The sequence below is a fragment of the Molothrus ater genome, chromosome 11, assembly GCF_012460135.2.
Source record: "Molothrus ater isolate BHLD 08-10-18 breed brown headed cowbird chromosome 11, BPBGC_Mater_1.1, whole genome shotgun sequence".
Classification (NCBI taxonomy): domain Eukaryota; kingdom Metazoa; phylum Chordata; class Aves; order Passeriformes; family Icteridae; genus Molothrus; species Molothrus ater.
The window spans coordinates 7,158,400-7,182,431 of NC_050488.2; the positions used below are offsets into that span (position 1 = coordinate 7,158,400).

Sequence of the window (24,032 nt, forward strand, 5' to 3'; positions counted from 1 at the left end):
GAGATGCTGTCAGTGAGCCCAACCCTTCCAGGCCCTGCCTGTGAGCCCCTCAGCTTTCTCCACCCCCAAGAGCACAGCTCAGTGCCTGCTAGGAGCAGAGCTCATCTGCTCCACAGGAATAAACAGGCCCATAGACAAACAGGGCACTTTGATACCATTGCCCCCACCCACTTTTAACTGAATCAATTACGTTGTAAAAGATCTGAGGTCATTAAATACAACTTATGAGCAAACTCCTGGATGTCAGCCAGACCATGGCACAAGTGCCACAGCCAGCCTTTCCTTGAACACCCCCAGGGACAGTGACCCCACATCTCCCTGAGCAGCCTGTTCCAAGGTCTGATCCCCTTTGCTGTGAAGAAATTCTTCCTGATGTCCAGCACAGAGCAGTTTAAGCCTACATCCTCTCACCCTATCACAGGTTCCCAGGCAGGGGAGGCCAATTCCCACCTGGTACAGCTTTCTGCCAGGAGTTGTGCAGAGTGGCAGAGTCATCCCTGAGCCTCCTTTTCTCCAGGCTAAACACCCCCAGCTGCTCCTCACAGGATGTGTGCTCCAGACCCCACCCCAGCTTCTCTGCCCTTCTCTAGACCCGCTCCAGCCCGTCAATGTCCTTCTGAGCTAAGGGCCCAGAACCACGCACGGGACCCGCGCTGTGACTCTGCCGGAAGAAAGGGGGAAACGAACCACCCACAGGCAAACTGGGCATCGCGATTCAGGTCCCCACCAAGCCGCCTTTCCCCCAGTAGGCGCGGAGGGGCCGTGCGCAGCATCAATAGCTCCTCCCGGTGTAGGCACAGAGGAGGCCACAGGGAGGCGGGCACCTCCTCCACAAAGCCGCACGGACAGCGCCAGCCCCGCCGCTCCCCAACTAGCGCGATGTAAATAGCACCGGCGTTTTTATAGCGGCCCTTCCCGGCAGCCTCCGCGCGCGGCCGCGCCGATTGGCCCTGGGGCGGGCGGGCGCGCGCGGCCGGGCGGGGCGGTTCGGGAGCGCGGCGCGCGCGGGGGGCCGGGAGCGCGCACGGCCTGCCCCGCCCCGCCCGTTTCCGCCGCCGCCGCTCGCGCTCGGGCCTGTGGAGCAGGAGGCGGCGGGAGCCGGACCAGCGCAGGCCGCAGGTACCGGGGGGCTCTCTGCCGGCCGAGGGGGGCGGGGGGGAGCGGATCGCCGGTTTCTCTTCTCCTCTCCCCCCTTCCCGCCGCCGTCGCCGGGTGGGGCCCGCCCGCCCCCGCCGGGAGTCCGCGGCCTGCGGGCGGGGGCGGCCGGGCCCGGCCAGGCCTCTCGCCGCCACTGCCGCGCACAAAAGGGGAGGGCTGGCCGGGGTGGCCCCTCCGCGAGTTCCCGGGGCCGGTAACGGGGCCTTTTCCGGGCCGCGGGAGCGGGGGAGGGGAGGAAGGGGCGCGGCCCCGGGGCTCTCCCGCGGGAGCCGCCCGCGCCCCGCCCGGGCCCCGGTACTGCCGGCCGGCCGTGGGCGGCGCGGAGGGAGGCGGCGGCGGCAGCGCTGCCCCCAGCCCCGCGGGGTGACACGGGCGGCACCGGGGGTGCCCCGGTGAGTGGCAGCGTTGTGTGACGTCATCAGCGGCGGGGCCGCGCCCCGCCCGCCCCGGGGGTCGCAAGCGGGGGTCGCGCCGGGCCCCCCGCGGCGCACGGGGCCGTGCCGGGGTGCCTGCGGAAGGGCTGCCGGGATCTGTGCGCCGTTGAACTTTTATCTTGGGGAGGAATCGGCCTTTGGAGCGAAACTGGAAAGTTTGGGCGGTGTTTTTTTGGTGGGGCGGCTGCAGCAGGCCGGGGAAACGCCGGGGGTGGTTTGACACGGCCGGAGCCCCGGGAGCCTCACCTAGCTCAGAACTGCCCGGTGTTAAACGAAATCCTGCATAAACCTTTTCTGCCAGGAAAGCCATTCCTTCGAGGGCGTGAGGAACCTCGAGACTACTGTTTGGGTTTTAAAAATAAAACCTAAAACTTCTCCCAGGGGTCTGGAGTGTTAGTTACTACAGATCCTCAGGGTGAAGTATTGTTCCCAGTCCAATGATACCACATCTACTTTGATATCCCTTTAAGAGGTGTCTGGAACGGGCGTTTGTTTGTTTTTAGTTGCTGCCTCATATCCAGCTTTTGTCTCTCTCCTGGTACAGTTCACCTGTTTGTCGCAGGGAACCCTTCAGGAGCAGCGGTTCCCACTCACTCTTTCTCTGTGTGATACAGTATTTGGAGAAAATTAAACACTAAGCCCTCCATAGGTAATGTTAAGTTTGTTGTTGCCTTTTTCCCCCCTTCCAGAGCTTAGCCTAAGTGTCAATTCTGCCATCTCTGTGATTTTGAAATGGTGAACTTCTCCCAGAATCAGACTTCTGTTGATCTTCTTTTTATCTCAGAAATCTCAAAAGTTAATTTTATGTGCCCTAAATGTTGTTTGTGACTCAAAGTATTAAGTTCTCTGATGGCTTTATTTGGGGATTTTTCCCAGTATGGAAATATTAAGTCTTTCCCTCCCTGAAAAGATTGTTTATGAAAATATTTGCTTGCTGTTAAAGGCTTTTCTGATACATGTGTGCTTTCTCCCTCCCCTCTTCTGGTTTTATCCAGGTCTCCAGCCACCCAGCACTGGCATTTCTCATTCAAATCTACAGAGTCTAATTCTGACACTGATTTGGATCAAGGCTGCATGTTTAAAAAAAGAAAAATGTTAGCCTTATTTCACTTTAATTAGTTCATTGGAATGTTTAACAGCATATTCAGCATAAATGTTTGACATAAATTTGTATGATTTGTACAATCACCTGTAAACTTGGGTGATTTGTATCATTTAACACTAGAATACGTGGGTTTTTCAAAAAGAATTTCTCAAGACATGAATGCACTGTCACACAAGGGGCAAAATAAATTCAGTCTCAGCAGAAGTGAGCTGAGCAGCTCTCATGTTATCCCTCCTCGCTCACCAGGCTCAGGCTCTGGCCGAGTGCCACAGCAGCCAAGCGCCAGAGGCGGGGAGTTCTCTGAGCCAGGAATTGACAGTAAAAACATCCTAAATGATCTCAACTGCCACCAGGATGTAGCACTGGGGATGGCTCTTCAGATAAGCAAATTCCAAATGAAAACCTTTTGGAGGGGTCTTGGAAGTATCATCATCTTTCCTCATTTTTCTGACAGTAACTCTTGGTTTTTCTGTTTTTTACACTTATCTTTCTCTCTCAATGTATTTAAGATGCCCAGAACCCTGTGGGCTCTTCACACCATATCTTTGGTCTCCTCTGTGCTAGATATTTCTGACCTTGGCTACCTTTTCATTAGCCAAGTGTACCTTCTCAGTTTCTCTAACATTTTATTCCCTGCTGCTATGGCATCATCAGGTTCTTTCCACGTCTCCACTCAGCCACCATCTTTTACCTTTAATACTAAATCTCATCTCTCTCTTGTTCTGCTCTGTTGCCTTACAAAGTGTCTTTAAATGCAGTTTGAACTAATGTGGAGGAGAAGTGTAATTGGGTGAGTTTGAGGAAGTTAGCATGTTGATAAAGTACAGAAGTGTGCCCTTGATATTTTAAATTAATCCATGATGAGCTTGTCCTAGTAAAACACTTAATAAGGGTGAAACTGTAATAGAGAACAGTGCAATGCAAAATAAATGTGCCAAATGACAGCTGACCTTCATTCCATTCCCAGGGTACAGCTATGCACCTGCACACACCTGAGTGCATGATGAAAATCCTCTGCTCCTTGCCTTTTGGGATAATTCCTTTCCTGCTATAAATAGTGGGTAGCTAAATAGAAAGAGGTAGTTGCTTATTACTTTTTGGTAAATATCAAAAATAAGCAAAAATATCCCAAAATACTGCCTGTGGTACACTGGTTAAGTTACTACTACTTTTACACTACTGTTGGGTGTCTGGGTGCCTTCTGGTCTTGGTGGGATCTGTTACCACTCCTTCTGAACAGTGAATAAAGTAACAAAGGCTAATTGGAGTTGGTGGAGTGACACTGCCCTGTCCCTCCTTTCTTCTGTCCTTTTCCTATCACCATATTTTCATCTGGAAAGAACATTTGAGACTGTAAAAGTTGAACTAAAATATCTATAGACTACCTTTTAATTAAGATATTTGCCATCCACACAACTAACAGCCAGCCCTTCTAAGTGAGTCAGCTAATTAAACTAATCAGAAGAAGGTCTGCTGTCTTTCTCTGACCACCTTTCCTAACCAAGGTCCCTTGTAAAACAAACAGATGGAGAGTCACAAGTATACCCAGTAAAATTGGGCAGTACACCAAATATGAGGTTTTGCTTTCCTCAGGCTCTGACAGTTGTGGGTTTTCTGCTTGCTTTTTTATTGTTGTTTTTTAATCAGAAACAGAGCTCAATTCAGTCTCTTTGCTCAGTTAATTAGCAGTGTTTTGCAACGATAAATAGTTCTGTCTCACCTGGCCTGAACTGTCACATTTTGAGCAGGTTGCTAGTGTGGATGTGTACAAAGGGATTCCTCCTCCTCATCTTCATAGTTTTAAGGAAGATTGTCTTTGCATGTGTCAGTGATTTGAAAGAACTAGCAGCTGTCCAAGTACCAGTTATCTCTGTTTGCATTCTTTGCTAGCATTTCATTTTTCTTATATTTTACACCTGGAGATTCTTTATTCTTCACCTCCTGTCTGCTCTGTTGAAATTGTGTGAAGTGAGAAAGCTGTCTCACAGTGGGATCTTGACTGGGTGCTGACCAAGTGAATTGGCTCATTTTTTGAACCTCAGTCCAAGAGCTGTTTGGAAAGGCTGGGTTCCACGTAAACCACAGCAGAACTAGGCTTCTGCGCTTGAAATTGAAAATGTTCTTGGGAGGATTTTAAATTATACTGTGGAATGTTGACAGATGAGAATGAGCATGCAGTTTGGGATAAAGAAAGTATTAGAAATAAGAATACAGCCTTCAGAAAGTTTAAGTCATGAAGTTGACCAGAAAAGTAAATAAGAACGTGAAGTCTGGCAAGTCAAATGAAAAATACAAGGATACAAGGACCTGCCAGAGAGACTCTGAGAAACATCATACCAAAAAAGAAATAATTTCCAAGTTTATCAGAAACAAGGAAGGTTCAGGATTCTGGAGGGCCAATAGATGGAAAAGTGAAAGAAATATTGGATGATGAAGCCATGAGTAGGAAGATGACTTATTCCTGTTTCCTGTGGAGGAGTCCAGGAGTCCGAAGAGGTTCCCTGTGCCAGATATTCCCGTTATGGAGAACAGGACTCATTGGAAGATCTGTCTCTGCTTGAATTGTCAGCAAAGTAATTTATAGAGCAAAGTAATAAATACAGTTACAAGATGCCAAGACCAGATGGTGCTTGCCCAAGGGTTCCAAAGGAAACTCAGGCCTGAAATGACCGAATTACTAATTACACTGTGTAACTTCTCAATACCTTGAAGCCACAGAAATAGAGGAGGATTTATGTGGTAGCAGTTCTTAAAGATAGTTCAGCAGGCTATCACAGTTCAGTGCCTTTTTAAAAAGTAGAAAACAAAAAAAGCTAACCAGATGGACCAACAACTTAAGAGTAGCAGAAAGCCAGTGTGGCTTTTGCAAAGGAAATGGTACAGCTCATAGCTGCTGGAGGTTTGTAATTACTTGAGAAGCACAAAGAAGGGAAGTTTGGGAGAAGAGAAGAAGAGGGATCTGTGTTACATCTCTACTGTTCAGCATATTCATAAATGATCTGGTGAGAAGGGTGTTGAGGATGAAGGGAGGAAAAGACGAGAGCTGATTAGGAAGAATTGCAGCTTGTCCTTCCCACACTGAATTACAGGCAGCAAAATGCCAAATGAAATTTGTTCCAGATAAATACAAAGCAGGGGGATAGTCTTAATTTGTTTATGCACTGATGGGGTGAAAGTTAATTATTGCCACTTAGAAGGAAGAGCTTGCCATAATTCTGTGAAAATGGAAGTTTAGTGTTCAACAGTGATCATATGAGTTTGTATGAGGGGCTTTGGGGAAGGAATAAGAAAAGGAAAACGGGGATAGCATCATGGCTCTTAGTCCTCAACACACTGATTACAGTGGGGTGCCACAGAGAAAGATGTGCTTTGAGATACATTGCAACTGGAAAAGCAAAGATGAGGCTGGAAATAGTGATCAGAGATAAGGAATGGATTCCATACAAGGGATGCTTAAAAAGATTTGAACTCCTCAGCTTGGCAAAGACATGACCAAGCAGTCTGGTCTAGATCAAAACTGATGGTGCCTCTCCCTCAGTCTGCACTGAGACCACAGAATGCTTTGAATGACAGCAATTTACACGGCTCCAGAACCAAACAGGTGGAATGACAGGAGAAAACACTGTCAAATGTTGGGCTGTTGGGCATAAAGAATAAAAAGAAATAATTATCCCCAAGCTGTCTACTCAGAAAATACACTTATGGTGGTATCAGTGCATTTGCTCCTTCTTTTACTCTGAGATACCTGCCTGTGTTAAGCAGAGGTGTTTGATCTGAACCAGTGCGGTTTCAACAGATGTCTTGTGGTGGGAGAAGAGGAGGAAGGAGCACAGGTGAGTGTTAGTTGTGGGTACAAGTGGCTGTCTGGAGAAGGTGGTGTTAGTTTTTATTGTCCATATGTGCTTTACTGCCAGCACCTGAAGACAGAGCCACCATGCCCAAGCAGAAGCCTGCCTTGCTCAGCATGAGGTGCCCCACATCCCATCTGACATGCAGGAGGTGTCTGGGAGGAGAGGACACCAAGAAAAAACTGGCTGAAATGCAAAGCTTTTTGCAGATTACACACACATGGAAATCCACAGATCTACTATAATTACCTCAATATTAAGCCCTAATCTCATTTTGTGCAAAGTAATCTTGGGACTCAGTATTGCATAAGAGAAGGGCTCTCGTAAGTTGTTGTGCCTGCAGATAGCAAAGATGGAGTCAGTGGGGGCAAATGTGCAAGAATGGTCTGGGGGGTGCAAGGACAGCAACAGCAGCCACAAATCCTGAGGACAGAATCCTTCTGTCTGCCCCCAAAATCCAAACTTTGCCTTCAGCCTCGGAGAGGGACTAGTCATGGTAGAGGAAGACAAGGGAGAAATGCTCCAATTAGTCTTCTTCCCTAGGTTCTGAAATGGTGTTAATTTACTAATTATGTACCAGTAGGGAGGTGAACAGTATAGGGGTGAACTTTGCAGGCAGTTATCAGGAGCATCCTGCTAAGTTTGGTGTTAACAAAACAGGATGCATGTTGACAATGTTAAGACAGAGTTTTGCTTGCACATATTGCTGGTTTCGTTTTAAAAAAAATTGACTCAAACATGCTTAAAAAAGGTCTTTCAGGAACCTTCTTTTGACTGTTTTTCTCCTTCCAAGTGTTGAATGTGAATTAAATAACCTGGCTTGGAAAGGAAATGAAGGCATCTGTTTTGTTCACACTTAAAAAAAGTGCAAGAAAGCCCTACAGATGAAATAAGAGAAAAGTAGTAACTGAACATAGAAAATAGAAAACAGAAGCTCAAAATTGTGGAAAGTAACTGGGAGGAAAAAGGAGCTCAAATAACTATGAAATTATGGATCTAAAAAGTAGAAATGTGGTGAGGCCTTGCCATGTGTCCTGCTGGGAGGCCTGCCTGCCTTTGCTTTCAAGCTGGCTCAGCCCATTTGCTCTTGTCCTTGTTTCAGGCCCCAGCTTTGCTCACTGCTCTTTAGGGTCTGAGAGAAGCATCCAGTTGTTTTCTTCTGCGGCTGTGTCTCTTCCAGACTGTCCTTTTTCCAGTTCTGCTGTAGTTGTTCCTCATATGGTCACTGCTGTGTAGTTTAATCGTCCGTGTGCCCTGCTCTGAGTCATTTCCAGTTCATTTATAGCCTTTTGACATGGGAGGATCACAGCTGCACACATCAGAAGATGCAGTCATGCGATGGATTCCGACATCATCTTAATGGTTTCTGGTTTGTTCCTTTTCTCCTAGTTCTTAATACTGGAATCTTTAAAATTGTGGCACTTTGGAGTATTGAGCTTTTATTTTAAAGGAATTAACTATATAACTTTTGAACGCTGTCCTTGAGTGGCAGTGATCAGCTCCCAGTCCATCATTTCGTATAGGAAGTTGAGTCTGGTTTTTACATTGCATATCACTTCACATTTCTCTCCTTCAAATTTTATTGCCAAGGCACAGAGCCTGTTAAAGTTCTAAAATCCATCACAGTTAGCCCTTGCCTTTATTGACATCACCAGTAAATTTTGTTGTATAGCTATTTTTCTTCACTTTTTCAGGTCATTTATGAACGTTGAGCTGTGCAGGTTCCACGGGTGTTTTTCTGAGAGCGCTGAGCATTTCCTTCTGCCTGGTTTCCTATCTTTTGGCACTTATTTATCTATACACAGAGAACTTCCGTGTAATCAGGTATTCTGATTATCTCATTAAGTTAAAAAAAAAAAAAGTTGAATGATATTGCACACCTAATCTGACCAGATTTGGTAATTGACAGCTCTGTTTTGATACATATCTTAGCTCTGAAGATCTCTGGCCTGAAAATTGAGGGGGGCAATGTAATTTTTTTTTCCAGAAAGCTCTTTACATAGTGCAGCAGTTTGAGTTTGAAAGAATGTTAATATGCTGTAATAATAAAGAGAAGTAGGACAATCTTAATGATTGTAATCCCATCAGATTTAAGACATCAATCCCAGGTACAATAATGGAATAAGTAACAAAGTGTTCAGGAAAGAATTAAGCGCTGTCACTCAGCCTGGACTGGGGGAAATAGAAACAAGAGGTGTTAATTGTTTTAGTTTGGTTCTTAAGTGCAAGTGTTCATCTTAACCTTCAGTTAGTACTTGACAGTAATTGCATGTCGTTTTCAGTGAGAAAAGAATACAGAACAAAATCAATATGGTTCATATTAAATTTAGTAGAAAGGCAAGTGGAGGCTCAAGTGAGTCTGTGTGTAGTGAAAACATGAAGGAGTTGGACTCCTGGGCTGTGTTTCTGAGTGGTCACCAGGAAGAAATGCAAAATGCCAGTAATGGGAAGTTTGCAGAGGCTGAAGAAGTGAGGAAGTGACTTCATCATAATGCAGAAAATATAGTTGACTGCTGGAGTGAGGAGCATGGTGCATGGCATTCTCTGTTACTGCTATTTTAAAGTCAAGATGATCTTCACTTGAATTAATGCACGGGGTGAAATGTGCTGGGGAATGACCAAGCAGTGGCTTGTTTGCACTTGAAACGCATCTCCGGGTGTGGTTCTCTGATACTGAATGAATGGGTTTAAGGCTCCTCTCCTGGAGCTGTGCTGCAGGAGCCCTGAGGCATTTGGAGCTGGGATGGATAATGTGGGATGGGAAGGTGACACCTCTACCACTTTGTTACTCCTTGTGCCAGGAATAGACAGGCACTGCTGTCAAAGGTGTAAAGGTAATTAAAAAAACCAAAAAAGCAACCAGCCCTGTGTTAGGGTGCTCCAGTCTGGAAAGGCTGTTATATGAGCAGCAGGAAGAGGGTGAGCGGAGGCAAATTGTTCACTCCCTTTCCATTTCGGAATTAAGAGGCAGTAAAAGAAACCAATAGGGACAATCTTGAATTTGAAGGAAGTGGCTTTAGACAATGTGTAATTAAGTTGTGGGAACTCCCTCCACAGGATGTTGTGTGTGCTGGAAGTTTTACATGGGTTCAAAGGGAGTCTGGACAAGCTCATGGAGGAGAAATCTGTTTGAGGTTACCAAATTCATGTGAACCACATCTGACCCAAGAAGCTCCTGAGCTGAAGGCTGGTGAACATGCAGGGAGAAGCTTCTTGTTCATTTTTCCTCTTCTTTAGTGCAAGAATCCAGTCCTGAGTTTGTCTGAAATGCCAGGCACTGAGGTGGAGAGCCCTAACTCCTAAGTCAGCGTCCCTATTTCCATGTATGTAGACCTGCAGTAACAGATGGTCTGTGAGTCTCTAGGTGTAAGTTTAGGTGCAGAAACAAATTGGTCTGGTGGTCAGTGTCCATGTTGGAGCTGCTTGTGGGACACAGTGCTGGGTGTAGAAGGTTGCATAGCTCATGATTTGGGTGTTTTCACAGAAGATAGTTTGTGTGTTCCTGGGAGCACTTGGCAGTGCTGAGGCTCGTTCCTGTAAAGCACAGGCAGGTGCTCTGTAAAGGGAAGGAGAGAAAAGCAAAATGTTTTCAAGCAAATTTATTAGAATCCAAAACAATTTTCTTCTCTGAGAGGAAGATGAATTGTGTGTTGTCACACGGGATTTTTCCTGAAGAGGAAGGCAAGGGCAAAGGCAGTAATTTGATAGGATGAATCCTACTTTGAGACTTCACATGATATCTCAGATTAGACGTGCTGTGTCCGCATGACACTCAGCACGGATCTAGTGCTGACAGCTGATTCAGGTTTCCTCCAAAACGTTGCACTGGCAGGCTTTATACTGCATGAGGAACCTCCTGCCCCATCACAGCCAGAGAGGCAGCATGAGCAACGCTCTGTGTCCTTAACGAAGATTCACTGTATGCCCATGCCTGTAAAACACCTATTGTGTACTTTTGGATAACTCTTAATGACTGTATAAAATTAATCAGTCATTAAGGGTTCACTGGGGCTGGCAACCAGTGTTGCTAAGACCTAATGCAGTTAAGCTGACCCTGTTCCCAGTTCTGGTGATGTAGTACAAAGAGGCTTGAGCTGGTTATTTGTGGAGTTAGCTGAGACCTGGGGAGGTTTATTAGCTGGGGCTGAGCACAGCTATGCTGCTCTGGATTTAAAGCTGCCTCTGGAAATGTACAGCTCTATTTGCAAGGCACTTTTTCCAAGCTAGTAAAACATGCCAGACTTGAGCCTGGTTGATGTAGGCTGAATGAGCTGTTATCAGAAAGCTAAACACTCAGCTTGCCTTGTCCAAAGACCTTTCCAAAGGACCTGTGTTTAGGGTTTAATCCCATTGGATACTATGCTGACCTTCTGTGTCAGTTTTTCAATTGTACTTCAGTCTTACAACAGAAAAATTCCATTTCTCTGTGGGTTAAATTTAATGTGTGGTATCAGTAGCCTGCCCTATGCTTTGCCACCTTTGAAACTTTTTTCAAGTGTAGATTTCATATGTAACCCTCCCCAAAAGCCCCAGCAGATTGCTTTTTCTCACCAGCTGCTCCCACATAGTGCTGTAGTTAGAAATAGGTCTATTTTGCAGTACTGTCAAACTGCTTTATGTACTGGCTGCAGTAAGGAGTATAAATATAGCTATTTCTCAAAGGCCTTGTTAGCAACACTTTAAATAATGTGGCTTTTTGGTTTATGAGTGGAAGTGTCCACAGGCAAACTTGCACAGAATTAAGAAGATCTCAGCCATTATAATGAAATGTATTGACCATATTCATGTTTTTAGTGTTTTGATTCTGGTGGCTTGGAATTGAACTGAGGTTCCATCCCAGTAATGCTTGATTTCAGGTTGTTCATGGTGTCAGAAGAGCAGATCACTCTGAGCTCAGTGTGTCCAGCTGTACAGATCAGTTCAGACAATAAATAAGTGGTCACTTGCTGCATGTTTTGGGGTATGTACATCTTCCAGGATCTTTTAGGAACCCTGGAGCAGAAACGGGTTGTATCTGACTCCTTTATGTGATTGAGTCACGTTTTTCCATAATTTTTTTCTTACTTTTATTTCAGTCCCAAGGCTATTGATTTCCCAGTTTGCAGCTTCTCTAAGAGGCGAATTTGGGTCACAGTTTCTTTTACTTCACAACTATTGCTATGGAAGAGCAGGGCCATCCATGTTGATTATGTGGGGGAAAATGGCAAAATAGCACACATAGGCTTACACAGGCTGAAGGAAGCTGATTTAAGGTAGCAGGATTAGCATTTCAGCAGCAAGCTGCAGTATTTCTGGTATTTGTTTATATGTGCTTTCACTAATGAGAAGTGAGCAGCAAAAAAGGATTATAGAATGTATAGTTGCTGGCATTCTCCATTGGGACTTCAGTGGAGGAGAAGATTGAGACTCTTGCCTGCTGTTGGAGATGTGGGAATCCTGGATTCTGCTCTAGAGGAGTGGTTACATCCTTCTGCTGTTCTCCTCCTGGCCTGTTTGTCTGACCCCTTCCCTGGTCATAGTCCTTGGGCCACTTCACTCACTCAGATGCTCTGCGTTCAGTCTCTTTCTTCACTGTACACAGCTGCTCTAAAATCAGACCTGTTTGCTTTGGGGCTGATCTACTTTGGGCTCCAAACTGCTTTGCTAGTTCTCAGTGTTAGTGCCCAACCTTGCTAAATGGCCAGAAGAAAACTGAGAAAAGCCTGCTCATCCCCTCTTGATCCCTGGAGTCTTTGGGGAAAACTCTTTCTTCCTCCACCTCAGACTTGAACAAAAGTGAGTATATTTTAGGAGTGAATGCAGGTACTGAGGCAGAAGCAGCTGAGGGACTGGGACAGAGTCAGTTCTCCCCTGTGGTAGGTAGAGGGCAGGGCCTCACTGGTCAGGGTGGGAGACACTTGAGCAGGGTTTCTTTTTCTGGTCCCTCAGCCTGGCTCTTGTTCCTCCTGCTGCCCAGGGCAGGGCTGACTGAATGAAGGGAAATAAAGCAAGTGAGAAGAGTGCCAGGCTGTAATTCACTCAGCACCAAACTGCTTCAGTACTGTGCAGAGGAGTCAGCAGCAAGGCAGGCTTTGTAAGATTTCAAAACCTTTGCCTTCCAACATTTTGGTTTTAAGGACTTCAGCAAGATTAGGTGGGAAAGAATTTAAAGGATGTTCTCCCCCTTATCCCCTGCAGCATCCTTACTGCATGCTGAACTGCTTCTGAACTGCATCTGCTGAGTTCTTGCTGACATGCAATAATCCAGAATTATTTTTTTACAAAATTCTGTATTATGCAAAGGATCTCCCTGTATAGCATAGCAGGCAACATAAAGTTACTAGTAATTAATTGGTAATTGAAATTAAATATAGTTGTGATACCTATGTGATGGTAAAGGGCTGTTTCTTCCATCAGTTACTTTCTCCAGGATGAGATCCAGAGTGAGACAGACAAACCTGGCATGTTTGTTGTCAGCCTATCCAACTTCATAATGTCAACAGTGTGTCCACAATCCTCACTCATGCTGTGTGGCCTTGGGACCTGCCAGAGAGGTGGCACTAGAGAAGTTGTTCCTTGGAAAAATAAATAGCATGCTGAAGAGGCAAATTCCCTTGCAGTAAAGAGTAATACTTGGGGGGGAGTATGTTTAAAACATGGAAAAAAATATTTTCCCCATTTCTAATTCTTCTGGAGTATTTGGTGGATTCCCTTAACAAGTGGGGCTTTATGCTGCAGGAGTCTTGGAGCCTCACTGCACTTAGAAACAGCAGCCTCCTGTAACAAGGATATTAGTGTGGCAACTCTGCAAACAGGAGCTCCTTGTGTTGTAACCTCCTGTGATGTTAGTGGGATTGAGCAAAGGATGTCTAAAGCTCCTGTAATACCTGTGAAAGACACTGGCTGAGGCTGGGGAAATGTCATAATTGAATTTCTTCCATTCAGATGAGTCACTTGAGTCATGTTGTGAGAGTTTCCACCTTCAATCTAGCACACTAGCTGGTTTTGAAAATCCTATAAATGCAAAGGAAGAGGGAAGAGTGGTTCATTGAAGAGTAGGAAAAATTGCAGATCTCTTGCCTCGCTGCAGAAGACACCACAGATTCTCCTAGAAGATCACTGCAGCCATTCTGCTACACTAATTGGGATAAATTATTACTTGCCCAATGTTCTGTGTGCATCATCAGTGATGCAGTCCCAGCAGCTTCCTGGGTTTATTGGACTCTCCCTGCTCTGTGTGTTGTGTTAAAGGATGAATGTACTTTCATTCAGTTACAGGAGGCAGTAGTAGCTTGGGTTTGGTCTGTTTGTTACACCCTCTCAGGTAGCTCATAGAGGTTTTTTAGCACTGGTGAAAAGCTGTGCTGCAGTAAATTGTAAATTGTGTGTAATGTGCATCTTAAATGAAACTCTTTAGGCCAACAAAGTGCTTTGATTCTCACATACTGCTGGTAGAAATTTGATGTATTTCCATGTTTCAGAATACTTGATGAAGAAAACCAGAGCATGTCAGAGTGCACCAGAAAGACCCAGCTGCTGTGAATGCTGGTAGTGTTGTCCTTGTTACACGCACCACTAAGATGCAGCTCCATTCTAACAATCCATTTTTTTCTCTATTGTGCTACCAAGATGTTGTTTTTCTGAATCTTTGCCAGACCTGACAACCCCTTACAGCCGTCCACTGGAGAGGAGTGTATTTATTTTAGCTAAAAATAACTGGCTGAAATATGCTGATCTGTACACTGAATCCTCTAAATTAGGAAATTCAAGGAATTCCTAAATTAGAAAGTGTTGGATCAAGGTTGGATGAGGCTTTGAGCAACCTGGTCTAGTGAAGGGTGTCCCTGCCTGTGCCAGGGGTTGGAATTACATGATCTTGGAGGTTCCTTCCAACCCCAACCATTCTATGGTCCATTGATAATGATAAGTAGAAAGAAGTGGTTGTGATGTTTGGTGACTTCCTTCCGAGGTGGGTGGAGGTGTCTGGCTCTGATCAGAGCTGATATCCTGAGGTGTTTATATCTACCCAGCATTTATAATCTGGGCTGCTTCTGAAAATTGAAGATTTTAAGTGGTGATCTTTGCCTCCTGAATTGAATTTTATACAACACACTTGTTCTAGAAGGAATTGCTTTGTAATGCTGTGGAAGGTGAAACTAAAGTAAAAAATATGAGGATGCCATAGGTGACCAAAAAATGATAATGTGGTTGAGGCTTTTTGTGATGGTCCAGAAGGATCCTCTAGGAGCTGATGTTGAGGGAATTTTAATTCCCTGGATTTTGAATGTACTAGATGGAGAGGACTGTTGGGTAGGTTTGATCTGTCCTGGTGACGGTCCTGCACTGAACTGTGAGCTGGAGAGCCTCATGGGCAGGTCCTGAGCAATGGGAAGGAAGTGGTTGAGCACACATTGCTGAAGGGCATCTTGGGTCCAAATGATGTCAACACATCTCAGGAAGCATTCAAGCAGAGTTTCATGATAGGCTTTTCTCAGGGAAAAGTTACTGAAGAGATAAAATAAAGCTCCTGAAATAATTTTGATACATCTATCCATACATTTTTCAAGCTTTTTTGGGGAAGTGTTTGTAGAAAGATCTACATTAAATAATGAGTTTTTGGGGTTTTTTTTACATAATTGTAGTTTCCCTGTAGACCTTAGGCATAGGTATGTAGAAGGCCAAAACATAAAATTTAACTGGCAAGGAATACTTAAAAAATAATCTGAGTGATGGAAGATGGAAGATTTAGAAGAAGATAGAGTTGATCTGATACTCCATTGAAAAATACAGTTATCTGTAGTGATGCCAGAAGGTCACCTACCCTGGGTGATACTGCAGGGAACTCAAGGCATCACAGGCCAGTCCCTGCCACCAGCACAGAAGGGAGATGAAGGAGGATGGCAGGGAAGGACAGGTTATGTCAGCCACCCACTGTGTCTCCAGGGTGGTTTCATCAATGGCCTGGATAATTATCTGGGAATCACTGCTATTGAACTTGCATCCAACAGACTGTGATTAAACTGAAGGACAGAGCTAGAACCTGAAGGCAGAATAAACAATAGTCACTGTAAGGACAAATACAAGTGTGGCAGTGGATACTCAGCTGTGTGAAGAGAGAACTACTCACTGTGGAGACATCTGAATGAAAAAAAGTCTGTGAGCTATCAGGAATTAAAAGCTGACTGTATCAACAGTGTTGTCTTCAGGGGAGAGGACAAAGAAAGAAAAAGACACACAATTCCAGATTGGTGTTTAAGCAGGGTATCCCAGAAGATCAATGAAATCAGTCCTTCAGCTCTGGGCACTCTTCACAGAGCCCTAGGAGAAATACTGAATTCAGCTTTTGGGCTCCACACTTTGGTAAATTTCTGCCAATTGGACTCTGCCCAATAGGGAGCAATGGGAAAGTCTAGGAAATATGATTTACAGAGGAGGCTTGAATAAGCAAAAGCCTGAAGAGAAGACTAAATGAAGGCATGTATTCTCAACTGCACTGGGGAAAGGGAATAATCAATTTCCTTATGGCCACAAAAACCAGCATAAACAGTAATGGGCTTATATTACATCAAAGAAGGGTGAGGGTACACACTGAGGGAAATTTTCTCATTGTAAATGTTGGTAGAGCACATGAGTAGATTACTTCAGAGATTTTGTAGGACTTGAAGGGCAGATTAGCCAAAACTGACATAAATTGAAGTTACAAGTAGTTGATCTTGAAGTTGGTACAGAGGACAGATAATTTCCAGTTCTGTAAAATTCAAACACTACCATTCCTAGAAAGGATTCAAAATCATCTAAAACAATGAAAAGAGAACTTTTATAAGGCTTGGATCATTTAAAACCTTCCACAAATGTAAAAATTAACCCAAGTCCCTAAGGTAAATAACTTTAACTTGTGTACCTATATATTTGCAAGGTGAAAGAAACTGACTTTAGACGTGGATTTGGATCACTTGAGCAGTGGTGTCTGACGAGGCTGTCCTTGACTCTTGCTGCTTGGTGGGTTGAAATGGTACCTGGAACATTCTCTGTACCTGGAGCAGAAGTACAGAATCTCTGTAATATCCACTGCTTCTTCACCACCTAACAGTACCAAAGTTTGCTTTTAGATGGTAGTTTTACCTTTTTACTTCATTTCATGAGGGAAAAGAAGAGGTGAAAAGGATAAAAAGTTTTTGCTGTGTCCTCTAAATCTCTCCTGTGCTTCTTTGAGGCCTTCTCCCCTTGCCAGCAGCCATGATCATCCTCATAGAACTTTGTTCTGGATTTGTCATGGCAAAAGTGAACTCACCGGGTGCTCTCTCTGTGCTGTTTTGGTCATGCAGTCATAGGCATTGTGGTGGTGTTGCTGTTTGCTCCATCTCCAGGAAGCCTCATGGGATGACTAAGCAGCTTCCCCTGGAGTGCCTTTGTGTTCTGGAGAAGAAAGTCCTTATGGGTCTGTCCTCACTGCACTCTGCTCTAGGCAGGTCACTCCCTGACTCCCTGGCTTGTCCCTGCATCGGTCACAAATAAACACCTGGAGAAAAGAGAGCAGGCATATACATAGTGCTGCTTTTGTTTGCTTTGCCAGATACAAAACAACCATCTCCTTCGGCCCCACCCTGACTCCAGGCTTTCCTTAAAGCTTTCCAAGCTTTTGTACTGTCTTTTTCAGGCCAGAGTTGCTCATGAGCAGATCATGGATTTGTATGGTCCTGATACAGACCAATCAATTCATCATTGATCAGTTCATTGCACAGCAGAGATCTGCACGGAGTACCCCCTTCTCTTACTGCCAGCTGACAGCAGGCTCTGTTAACCTGGAGGCAGGTTAATGCCCAGGAAAGGGGGTTGAGGAGTGAGATGTATGCTGCCAAAATCCTTTGCAGAGTGGTGGTTGTAATCTGAGGAGCTGGTTACCTTGAGATCCTTCTCTTGGTGCTCTGAGGTGGCAGCAGGTGCTCCTCAGTCCAGCTGACTGGTGCTTTGTAGTTAAGACAGCTCAGTGTGATAAGAAAATGTTACTGCCCTTCAATTGAAGAATCTTGTATATGATTACCTGGAATACACTTCTGAGAGGGTACCCTGGGACAGTGCTGCTCACTCACTCATTGTCTCTGGGTGCTGCTATCTCAGCCTTCAGGACAGATCAATAAATGCTAAACCAGGCCCATCCCCTCTCCTTTCTATTATTCTTGCACTTAGTGGGCTCACCGGTGTGTTGATAAGTGCTGGGGAGTGTTTTTTCTTAAAAGGATGGGAATCTGAACTTATCCAAGTCCAGATATGTCTGTCTCTCTAACAGACATGCATAATCAATTAAAAGGTCTTATTAACTGAAGACTTGGTGTTTATTAATTATTAGCATCTCGGTTAAAAGCTGTAACAGTTGAATTAACAAGTCATTGTTTTGTTTTTCAGCTATGGCAGCCATTCGAAAAAAGCTGGTTATAGTGGGAGATGGTGCCTGTGGAAAGACCTGTCTGCTGATTGTATTTAGCAAAGACCAGTTCCCTGAAGTGTATGTTCCCACTGTCTTTGAAAATTACGTAGCAGATATTGAAGTGGATGGAAAGCAGGTATGTGAACCCTTCTCTAAGAGCCAGAATGAACTGGTGTTTGTTCAGAATAGCATGGACATCTCCACACTTACTTAATATTTAAAAATATATTTACAATATAAGCACTAACCACATATTAAGCATGTTTCTGTGGAAAAAAATACTGGCCTTGCTAGAACGTGCTCATATCCAGTGTCTGTCTAACAAGGTGCTTCTAGCTGTACACAGGCTGAGGTTCTAAAAGCCATGCAATCAGTCTGAGGAGAATGTTGCAGCAGGTAGGAGGGGATGGAGCAGTGCAAAGATGCTGAGGGCATTGGGGCTGCTGGCCTTTGGAACAGAGTCTCTGTTTTAATAGGGACCTGGTATTGTAATTAACAAAGACTAATTCCTAGAGAGGTTTTTTTTCATACCTGCTCCAGGCAGCATGCAACATCCTTCTGAGAACAGATGACAGACAGGTTGATTAAGGGGGTTGATTTTTGTAGTGTACATCACCTGTCCTGCTTGTCTGAAGGAGCACAATTCTTAGCATCCAAGTGTAGCCACAGCTCACTGAGCTTCATCTTCAGTTTGTACTTCAGTAAACTAATTATTAAAATATTTCATTTTAGTTTTAAATATTTTGCAAATCAGATTTTAATCAGTGGAACCTCTTGAATCCTTTTGTTTCCCTGCAAGCAGACATGTCAGACACCCACTCCAGGGGGCAGCTGTAGGTGCTGATCCCTGGGTAGGTTGCCTTCTGCACTTCTGTCAGCAGGGTGCTGGGTGATGTGCAAAATTGTCACTTTCCAGGACGCTCCAGAAGCACACAAAGCTGGAGCTTTGCACCTTGAAAGCTCAGCTATCTACAAACCCTGTCAGGCAGGCGCAGCCTGTGCTGTAGCCACACAGAGCTGACTCTGCCATGGGACTGCAGCTCAGGCATGGGGCAGGTCTTGGTGCTGATGCTGCTGAGCTTCCCTGTTTTGTCCCTGTGGGACCTTGCCTTGGCTCTGGGCTCAGGTACAGCCAGGACATTTTTCAGTCCATTCCAGTTCAGATGCAGTGACTGTGGATCCTGAGAAAATGAAGTTTTTGAGCTAGTTTTGACTTTATGTTAAAATAGATTTCCTAGTGTTGCAGGGATGGGTTATTTATGGATTTAGTCATGATAGCTCTTGCTGCTTGAGTCTAAAAGAGCTTTCCTCTCCCATAATGTGAATCAGTAAAAGAAAATTTACTTTTAGACTAATATTAGGACATGTTTTTTCCCCAAGTGACAGGTTCTACAGTTTCTATATTGTATTTTAGACTCTAAGGACTATTGTTTGAAATATGTATGATATCCATTTCTCTGTCTCATCACCAAGTCTAACTTCCTCATTCCTTTCTGCCTGAATCTCTGCATCTCTGAATGAGAGAATAGGGAGTCATGCCCTATCAGCTAGAGGCAGCCAGTAGCTAAAGGAAAATAGCATCAGCAGCTTGAGCAGTATCAGCTGATTTTATTTTTGTAACTAGAGGATATATTTTATCTAAGCTCTTGGTCTTCAGAAAATTTGATTACAAAAGTTTGTAGGAGAGCAGCGCTTAAGCCTTTTCTGTTTGACAGCCACTCACCTCTGTCTTCCTAGAAAAGCATTACCAGAAATGTCCAGAAGTTGTATGAAGACAAAGAGGTGATGGTGAGAGATATTGTGTTGTAGGAGCTGATTCCAGTGTCATAGACATCTCTTTAGAAATATGAACATTTACCACAGAATTCACATTTGCAGCTGCAGAGGTGACTGAGAGGAGGAGTATTTCTGACTGAAATACAGAAGATTATTTTTGTATATGTGTGCAACTCAAGGCTTTGTCTCTTCACACTTTAAACAGAGAGTTGCATTGCACATGCAGGCTCACGTTTGGGTTCCAGTTCTGCTTATCTGCCTTTATCTGAGCTGCTGTGGACTTTTTTCCTGGAACTTTTGAATGCAAGGGTTTAAAGAAGGCACCCATTCCATTATGATGGCAGACTCATCAGAGAATCTTAAGCAAGAGTATATGTACCTAAAGAGCTTGATTCTAGTTTTTAAAGTCCTTTGCTTTAAATGTTGGCTATTCCTTCTACAGTTTTAAACAATCCTATTGGGGTGTTCTCACCTAGCTCCAGCAAAAGTAGAAAAACTGAGAACATTAAGTACTTTACTTCTTGGTAACAAGAAGCTTTACACACAAATCAGTTGTGTTAAATTTGTGCACAAATAAGTATGATCTTGACATTTCTTAGTCGCTAAATGTTCCAGCTGTAAACCCATTGAAAATGTGCATAATTCTAAAAAGCATATTCTTATTCCACTTTCACTGAAAACTGGTATTTCTGGGATGATTGTCAGAGAGTTTCCTAGCCCTTTGGAGCTGATTCCCTTCGATTCTTCTGTCTTGCTTTCCTGCTGGTAGCTTTTATGTCCTTTTAGAGAATAGACAGTGGTCATAGGTATACAGAAAATACTCATAAGCAGCAATAAGTTGATTTTTGGAGTTACAGAATGTAAAATTCCTAACAGTTCTCCTGGCAAAGGAGAACTTGCAGTCTCCTCCTTTTGAGTGGTATTGACTGAAATATTTTATTCACTCCTGTTGTGTTCCTGGCTTCTGAATCAGAACTTTCCTGGTGATCTGACTCACCCCTTATCTTAATTTTGCAGGTTGAGTTGGCTTTGTGGGATACAGCAGGACAGGAAGACTACGATCGACTTAGACCGCTTTCTTATCCAGATACTGATGTTATACTTATGTGTTTTTCAATTGATAGTCCTGATAGTTTAGGTAAGTAGATCTCTAACTGAATCAGAATCATATATTCTCTATATCGATATATTCCCCTTGGAAGTTGCACTGTAGAATGTATTTTCCCTTGGGAGCTTTCCTAGTTTCAGAATTGCTGCTGGTTTGAGTGTGTAGTTTTCAGACATTAGAGAATTCTCCAGCAACATTAAGAGCTGCAGCAGCACTCTGTGTTTGCCCAGATTGTAAAAATTCTCTTCCCTCTCCTCCCTTCCTGCTCACCAGTATCTGGGTGCCAGGGTCCCTGGGAGAAGTGAACTGCCAGGCAGCTTTTCAGGTGTGCAGCATCTAGAGGCCAGCACACCTGAGCACTCCAGGTGCAGCTGCAGAATTGGTATTTTGGCTGTAGTGCAAAAACTGGCTTCAAAAGCCTTGTCTAAGTTGTTCCTTCAAGCAAGAAAATATGCCATATTACATAATAGTGAATGTCTCTTCAAAAGCTGAATGGAATTTCATGAAGATAGAAAGTGGTTATGCAGCCTGCAGGTACATCCACTGGTGAATCTCAAATGCCTAAGAGCTTATGAAAGCACAGCCAGATGTTTTAGGCTGTTCAGCACTTCCTGCTATACAGAACTTGTCAAGGTTTTGCTTTCAAAAGCCCCCAAGTCCTCCTTCCACTAAAAAAATAAAGTCATGTAGGGATGTGAGGAGGAGGTTGCTTGTATATGAGAACAAATTCATTTGCTGCATGTAGGGAGAAATCGCAGATTGAAAATTACTTACCCTAAGCCTTTGTTTCTGTGTATCTGTAATTAGTGTGTTGAATAGTTCTGCTGCAGTAAGGGGAGAGCTGAGAGGGGTTGTTTTGTGTTGCTTTAGGAAAACAAGTGAGGTTAAAACTTAGGCTTCATTATTGTGCCCACCTCTAGCTTCTGGAGATAAATAAAATGTTTCTCTTGAAGCAAAATATTCCATAACTTTCCAGTCCAAAAATCTGCATGCTGTTCTTCAAATTCTCTTGTGCTAACCCTTGTCAGGTAGCTGCTGAGAGAAGCCTAAATGTTACATGTCCTTCAGCCTTCAAATTACTACAGACAGGCTTGTCCTTTTTGGCAACAACAGAACAGGTCTATTTGCTTCCTTGTGAAGAGTAGAAAAAAGGACATCAGTGTGGATTATCAAGTTACAACAACTCAGGCAGCGTGTAGAAACTTTAAAATAAAACTCTCCCCAGAAATGGGGTTTGTACAGTCATGCCTCTCTTTATTTTCTTCAGAAAACATCCCAGAGAAGTGGACCCCGGAGGTGAAGCATTTTTGCCCCAACGTGCCTATCATCTTGGTAGGAAACAAGAAGGACCTGAGGAATGACGAGCACACAAGACGAGAGCTGGCCAAAATGAAGCAGGCAGGTTCCTTCCAGAGCCTTACAGTAAATGGCAGAAGTGTGTGGTGGTTGAAACAGAGCATTAAGCAGGCACCCACAGCTGGCTGCTGGTTTCTGTGGGCTGTCTGATCAACACCTATATACACAGACTGAGGCATTGATTTGAGGATTTGCTCATAGGCTTTTTTACAGTGGTAGCAAAGAATTGCATAAATGCTTCATCAGAAATAGGCAGTCACTTGCCTGTTTCAAAAAGTCTTGCAGCTTTCAAGCTTAGAGATATCAGAAAACTGATGGTGTCCTCTGGCATTGGATTTTTAACTAACCAGTTCATTATGTGTGCTTAATCCAGAAATTCCTTTGCATTTGTTGGGAAGCTGGGTGGGAAGGGGAGGAGCAGTGTGGCTTTGGGCTGTCCTCACCTGCTGCTTTGTGCTGTTGCAGGAGCCTGTCAAACCCGAGGAAGGCCGGGACATGGCAAACCGCATTGGTGCATTCGGGTACATGGAGTGTTCGGCAAAGACCAAAGACGGTGTCAGGGAGGTGTTTGAAATGGCCACTAGAGCTGCTTTGCAAGCCCGGCGTGGCAAGAAAAAGTCCGGGTGCCTTCTCTTATAAAGCGTGGCCAGAGGAAGATGGCCAAAGCAGCACCCTGCACTTGAGTAATTTTGAAGTGCTGTTTATTAATCTTAGTGTATGATTACTGGCCTTTTTCATTATCTATAATTTACTTAAGAGATTTAAAAATCGAGTCATCTTGCTACCAGTATTTAGAAGCCAACCATGATTTTTATAACAATCTGCATCAAATTCATCTGTGCACCCAAGGTTAACCTCAACATTCCTCTAACAGACCTTTTCTGCACTCACAGGATATGCCAGGCGCTAATTGAAGACAATTCTCTATCTTCTTTCTTGTCTCTATAAAGAGAAAAAGCTGTCAACACAGAGGATTGGTCTGTAACTACTTTATAACTAACGTCCTATTCTAATTGAGTACAACCGTTACATGGCTGTATGGAATCAAGAGTAGCTTCAGTGCTATCACATTTAGGAAGATCTGATTTTCATGGCTTGGTGTAAAACATTAATTTGAAAATGTGATCACTCTGAAATGACCAAGTCCCATTCAGCTAAGGAAAAGTGAGGGTTCTGTGGTTTCATGTTAGTTACCTTTTAGTTACTGTGTAATTAGTGCCAGTTTAAATGTATGTTACCAAAAATAAATCTATTTACCCCAGCTTAGATGTAGTATTTTTTGTATAATTGGATTTCCTAATACTGTTACTTGTAACCTCTGCGTTAAGGTGTTCTGGGTTTTTTAAGAAACTGTATTTGAAAATAAAGTCCGGTGGAAAGCAGCTGATCCTCTTCCCCTGTTCATTTGTAAGAGTCTGACCCATTTGAATGATATGAGTGGTCTGCACACCCAGGAGGAGTTTTTTCCATAACATGCTGTAGGGATGAGAAAAGACAGCCTGCTCACACTCAAAGCTTCTGAACTGTTCAGTTGCCTTAAATTCATTGCTGGACCCAGTTTCAAAACTTAAAAAAAAAAAAAGAAACTTTTTGTGTAAGTTTGGTTACCATGTAGTGATCAGACTCCTAACCTGTGAACTTCTTGCTGTTCTGCAGCCAACTAAACTCTTTCTGTATTTTCATTTTTCCAAGAACTAATAGAATAAAGGCAGTTTTCTAAGCTCCCTGTATCCTGGTGTCTGTATTCCTCACTCTGGGTTTTTGTCCCAGCATCTGATAGCCTGAATTAGAAATAGCATTTTTGATAAAGCTGAGAGAGAATTCGCTGAGCAGTTGCAAGTGC

At 44.0% G+C, this 24,032-nt stretch overlaps 2 protein-coding genes across 4 annotated transcripts; one reads left to right on the forward strand and one right to left on the reverse strand.

The window, feature by feature from the left end:
- Positions 1–586: 586 nt before the first annotated feature.
- Positions 587–1,902, reverse strand: LOC118691791 (collagen alpha-1(I) chain-like). Its single transcript, XM_036391196.1, has 2 exons — positions 1,105–1,902; positions 587–661 (listed from the first exon to the last, which is right to left on the reverse strand). The coding sequence occupies exons 1-2, from the start codon at positions 1,900–1,902 to the stop codon at positions 587–589; spliced, it is 873 nt and encodes a 290-aa protein (XP_036247089.1).
- RHOA (ras homolog family member A) lies at positions 1,006–23,919 on the forward strand. 3 transcript variants are annotated; one of them, XM_036390770.2, is made up of 6 exons: positions 1,023–1,119; positions 8,240–8,369; positions 17,928–18,085; positions 20,743–20,863; positions 22,101–22,231; positions 22,655–23,919. In XM_036390770.2, the coding sequence occupies exons 3-6, from the start codon at positions 17,930–17,932 to the stop codon at positions 22,826–22,828; spliced, it is 582 nt and encodes a 193-aa protein (XP_036246663.1). In that variant the 5' UTR covers positions 1,023–1,119; positions 8,240–8,369; positions 17,928–17,929; the 3' UTR covers positions 22,829–23,919. The 3 variants fall into 3 exon arrangements, with proteins under 3 accessions (XP_036246661.1, XP_036246663.1, XP_036246664.1); XM_036390771.1 differs by lacking the exon at positions 1,023–1,119 and adding an exon at positions 2,137–2,241; XM_036390768.2 differs by lacking the exon at positions 8,240–8,369 and having other exon boundaries at positions 1,006–1,119.
- Positions 23,920–24,032: the final 113 nt, after the last annotated feature.

What these genes read in the sequence shown, in the direction of transcription:
- LOC118691791 (XM_036391196.1), bottom strand. Translation starts at nt 1,902, where the DNA reads ATGGCTTTCCTGGCAGAAAAGGTTTATGCAGGATTTCGTTTAACACCG. An exon ending in GGTACCTGCGGCCTGCGCTG is followed by an intron (nt 662 to 1,104) that starts GTCCGGCTCCCG and finishes TTCTTCCGGCAG; the next exon opens with AGTCACAGCGCGGGTCCCGT.
- RHOA (XM_036390768.2), top strand. Translation starts at nt 17,930, where the DNA reads ATGGCAGCCATTCGAAAAAAGCTGGTTATAGTGGGAGATGGTGCCTGT. An exon ending in TTGAAGTGGATGGAAAGCAG is followed by an intron (nt 18,086 to 20,742) that starts GTATGTGAACCC and finishes TTAATTTTGCAG; the next exon opens with GTTGAGTTGGCTTTGTGGGA. An exon ending in TGATAGTCCTGATAGTTTAG is followed by an intron (nt 20,864 to 22,100) that starts GTAAGTAGATCT and finishes TATTTTCTTCAG; the next exon opens with AAAACATCCCAGAGAAGTGG.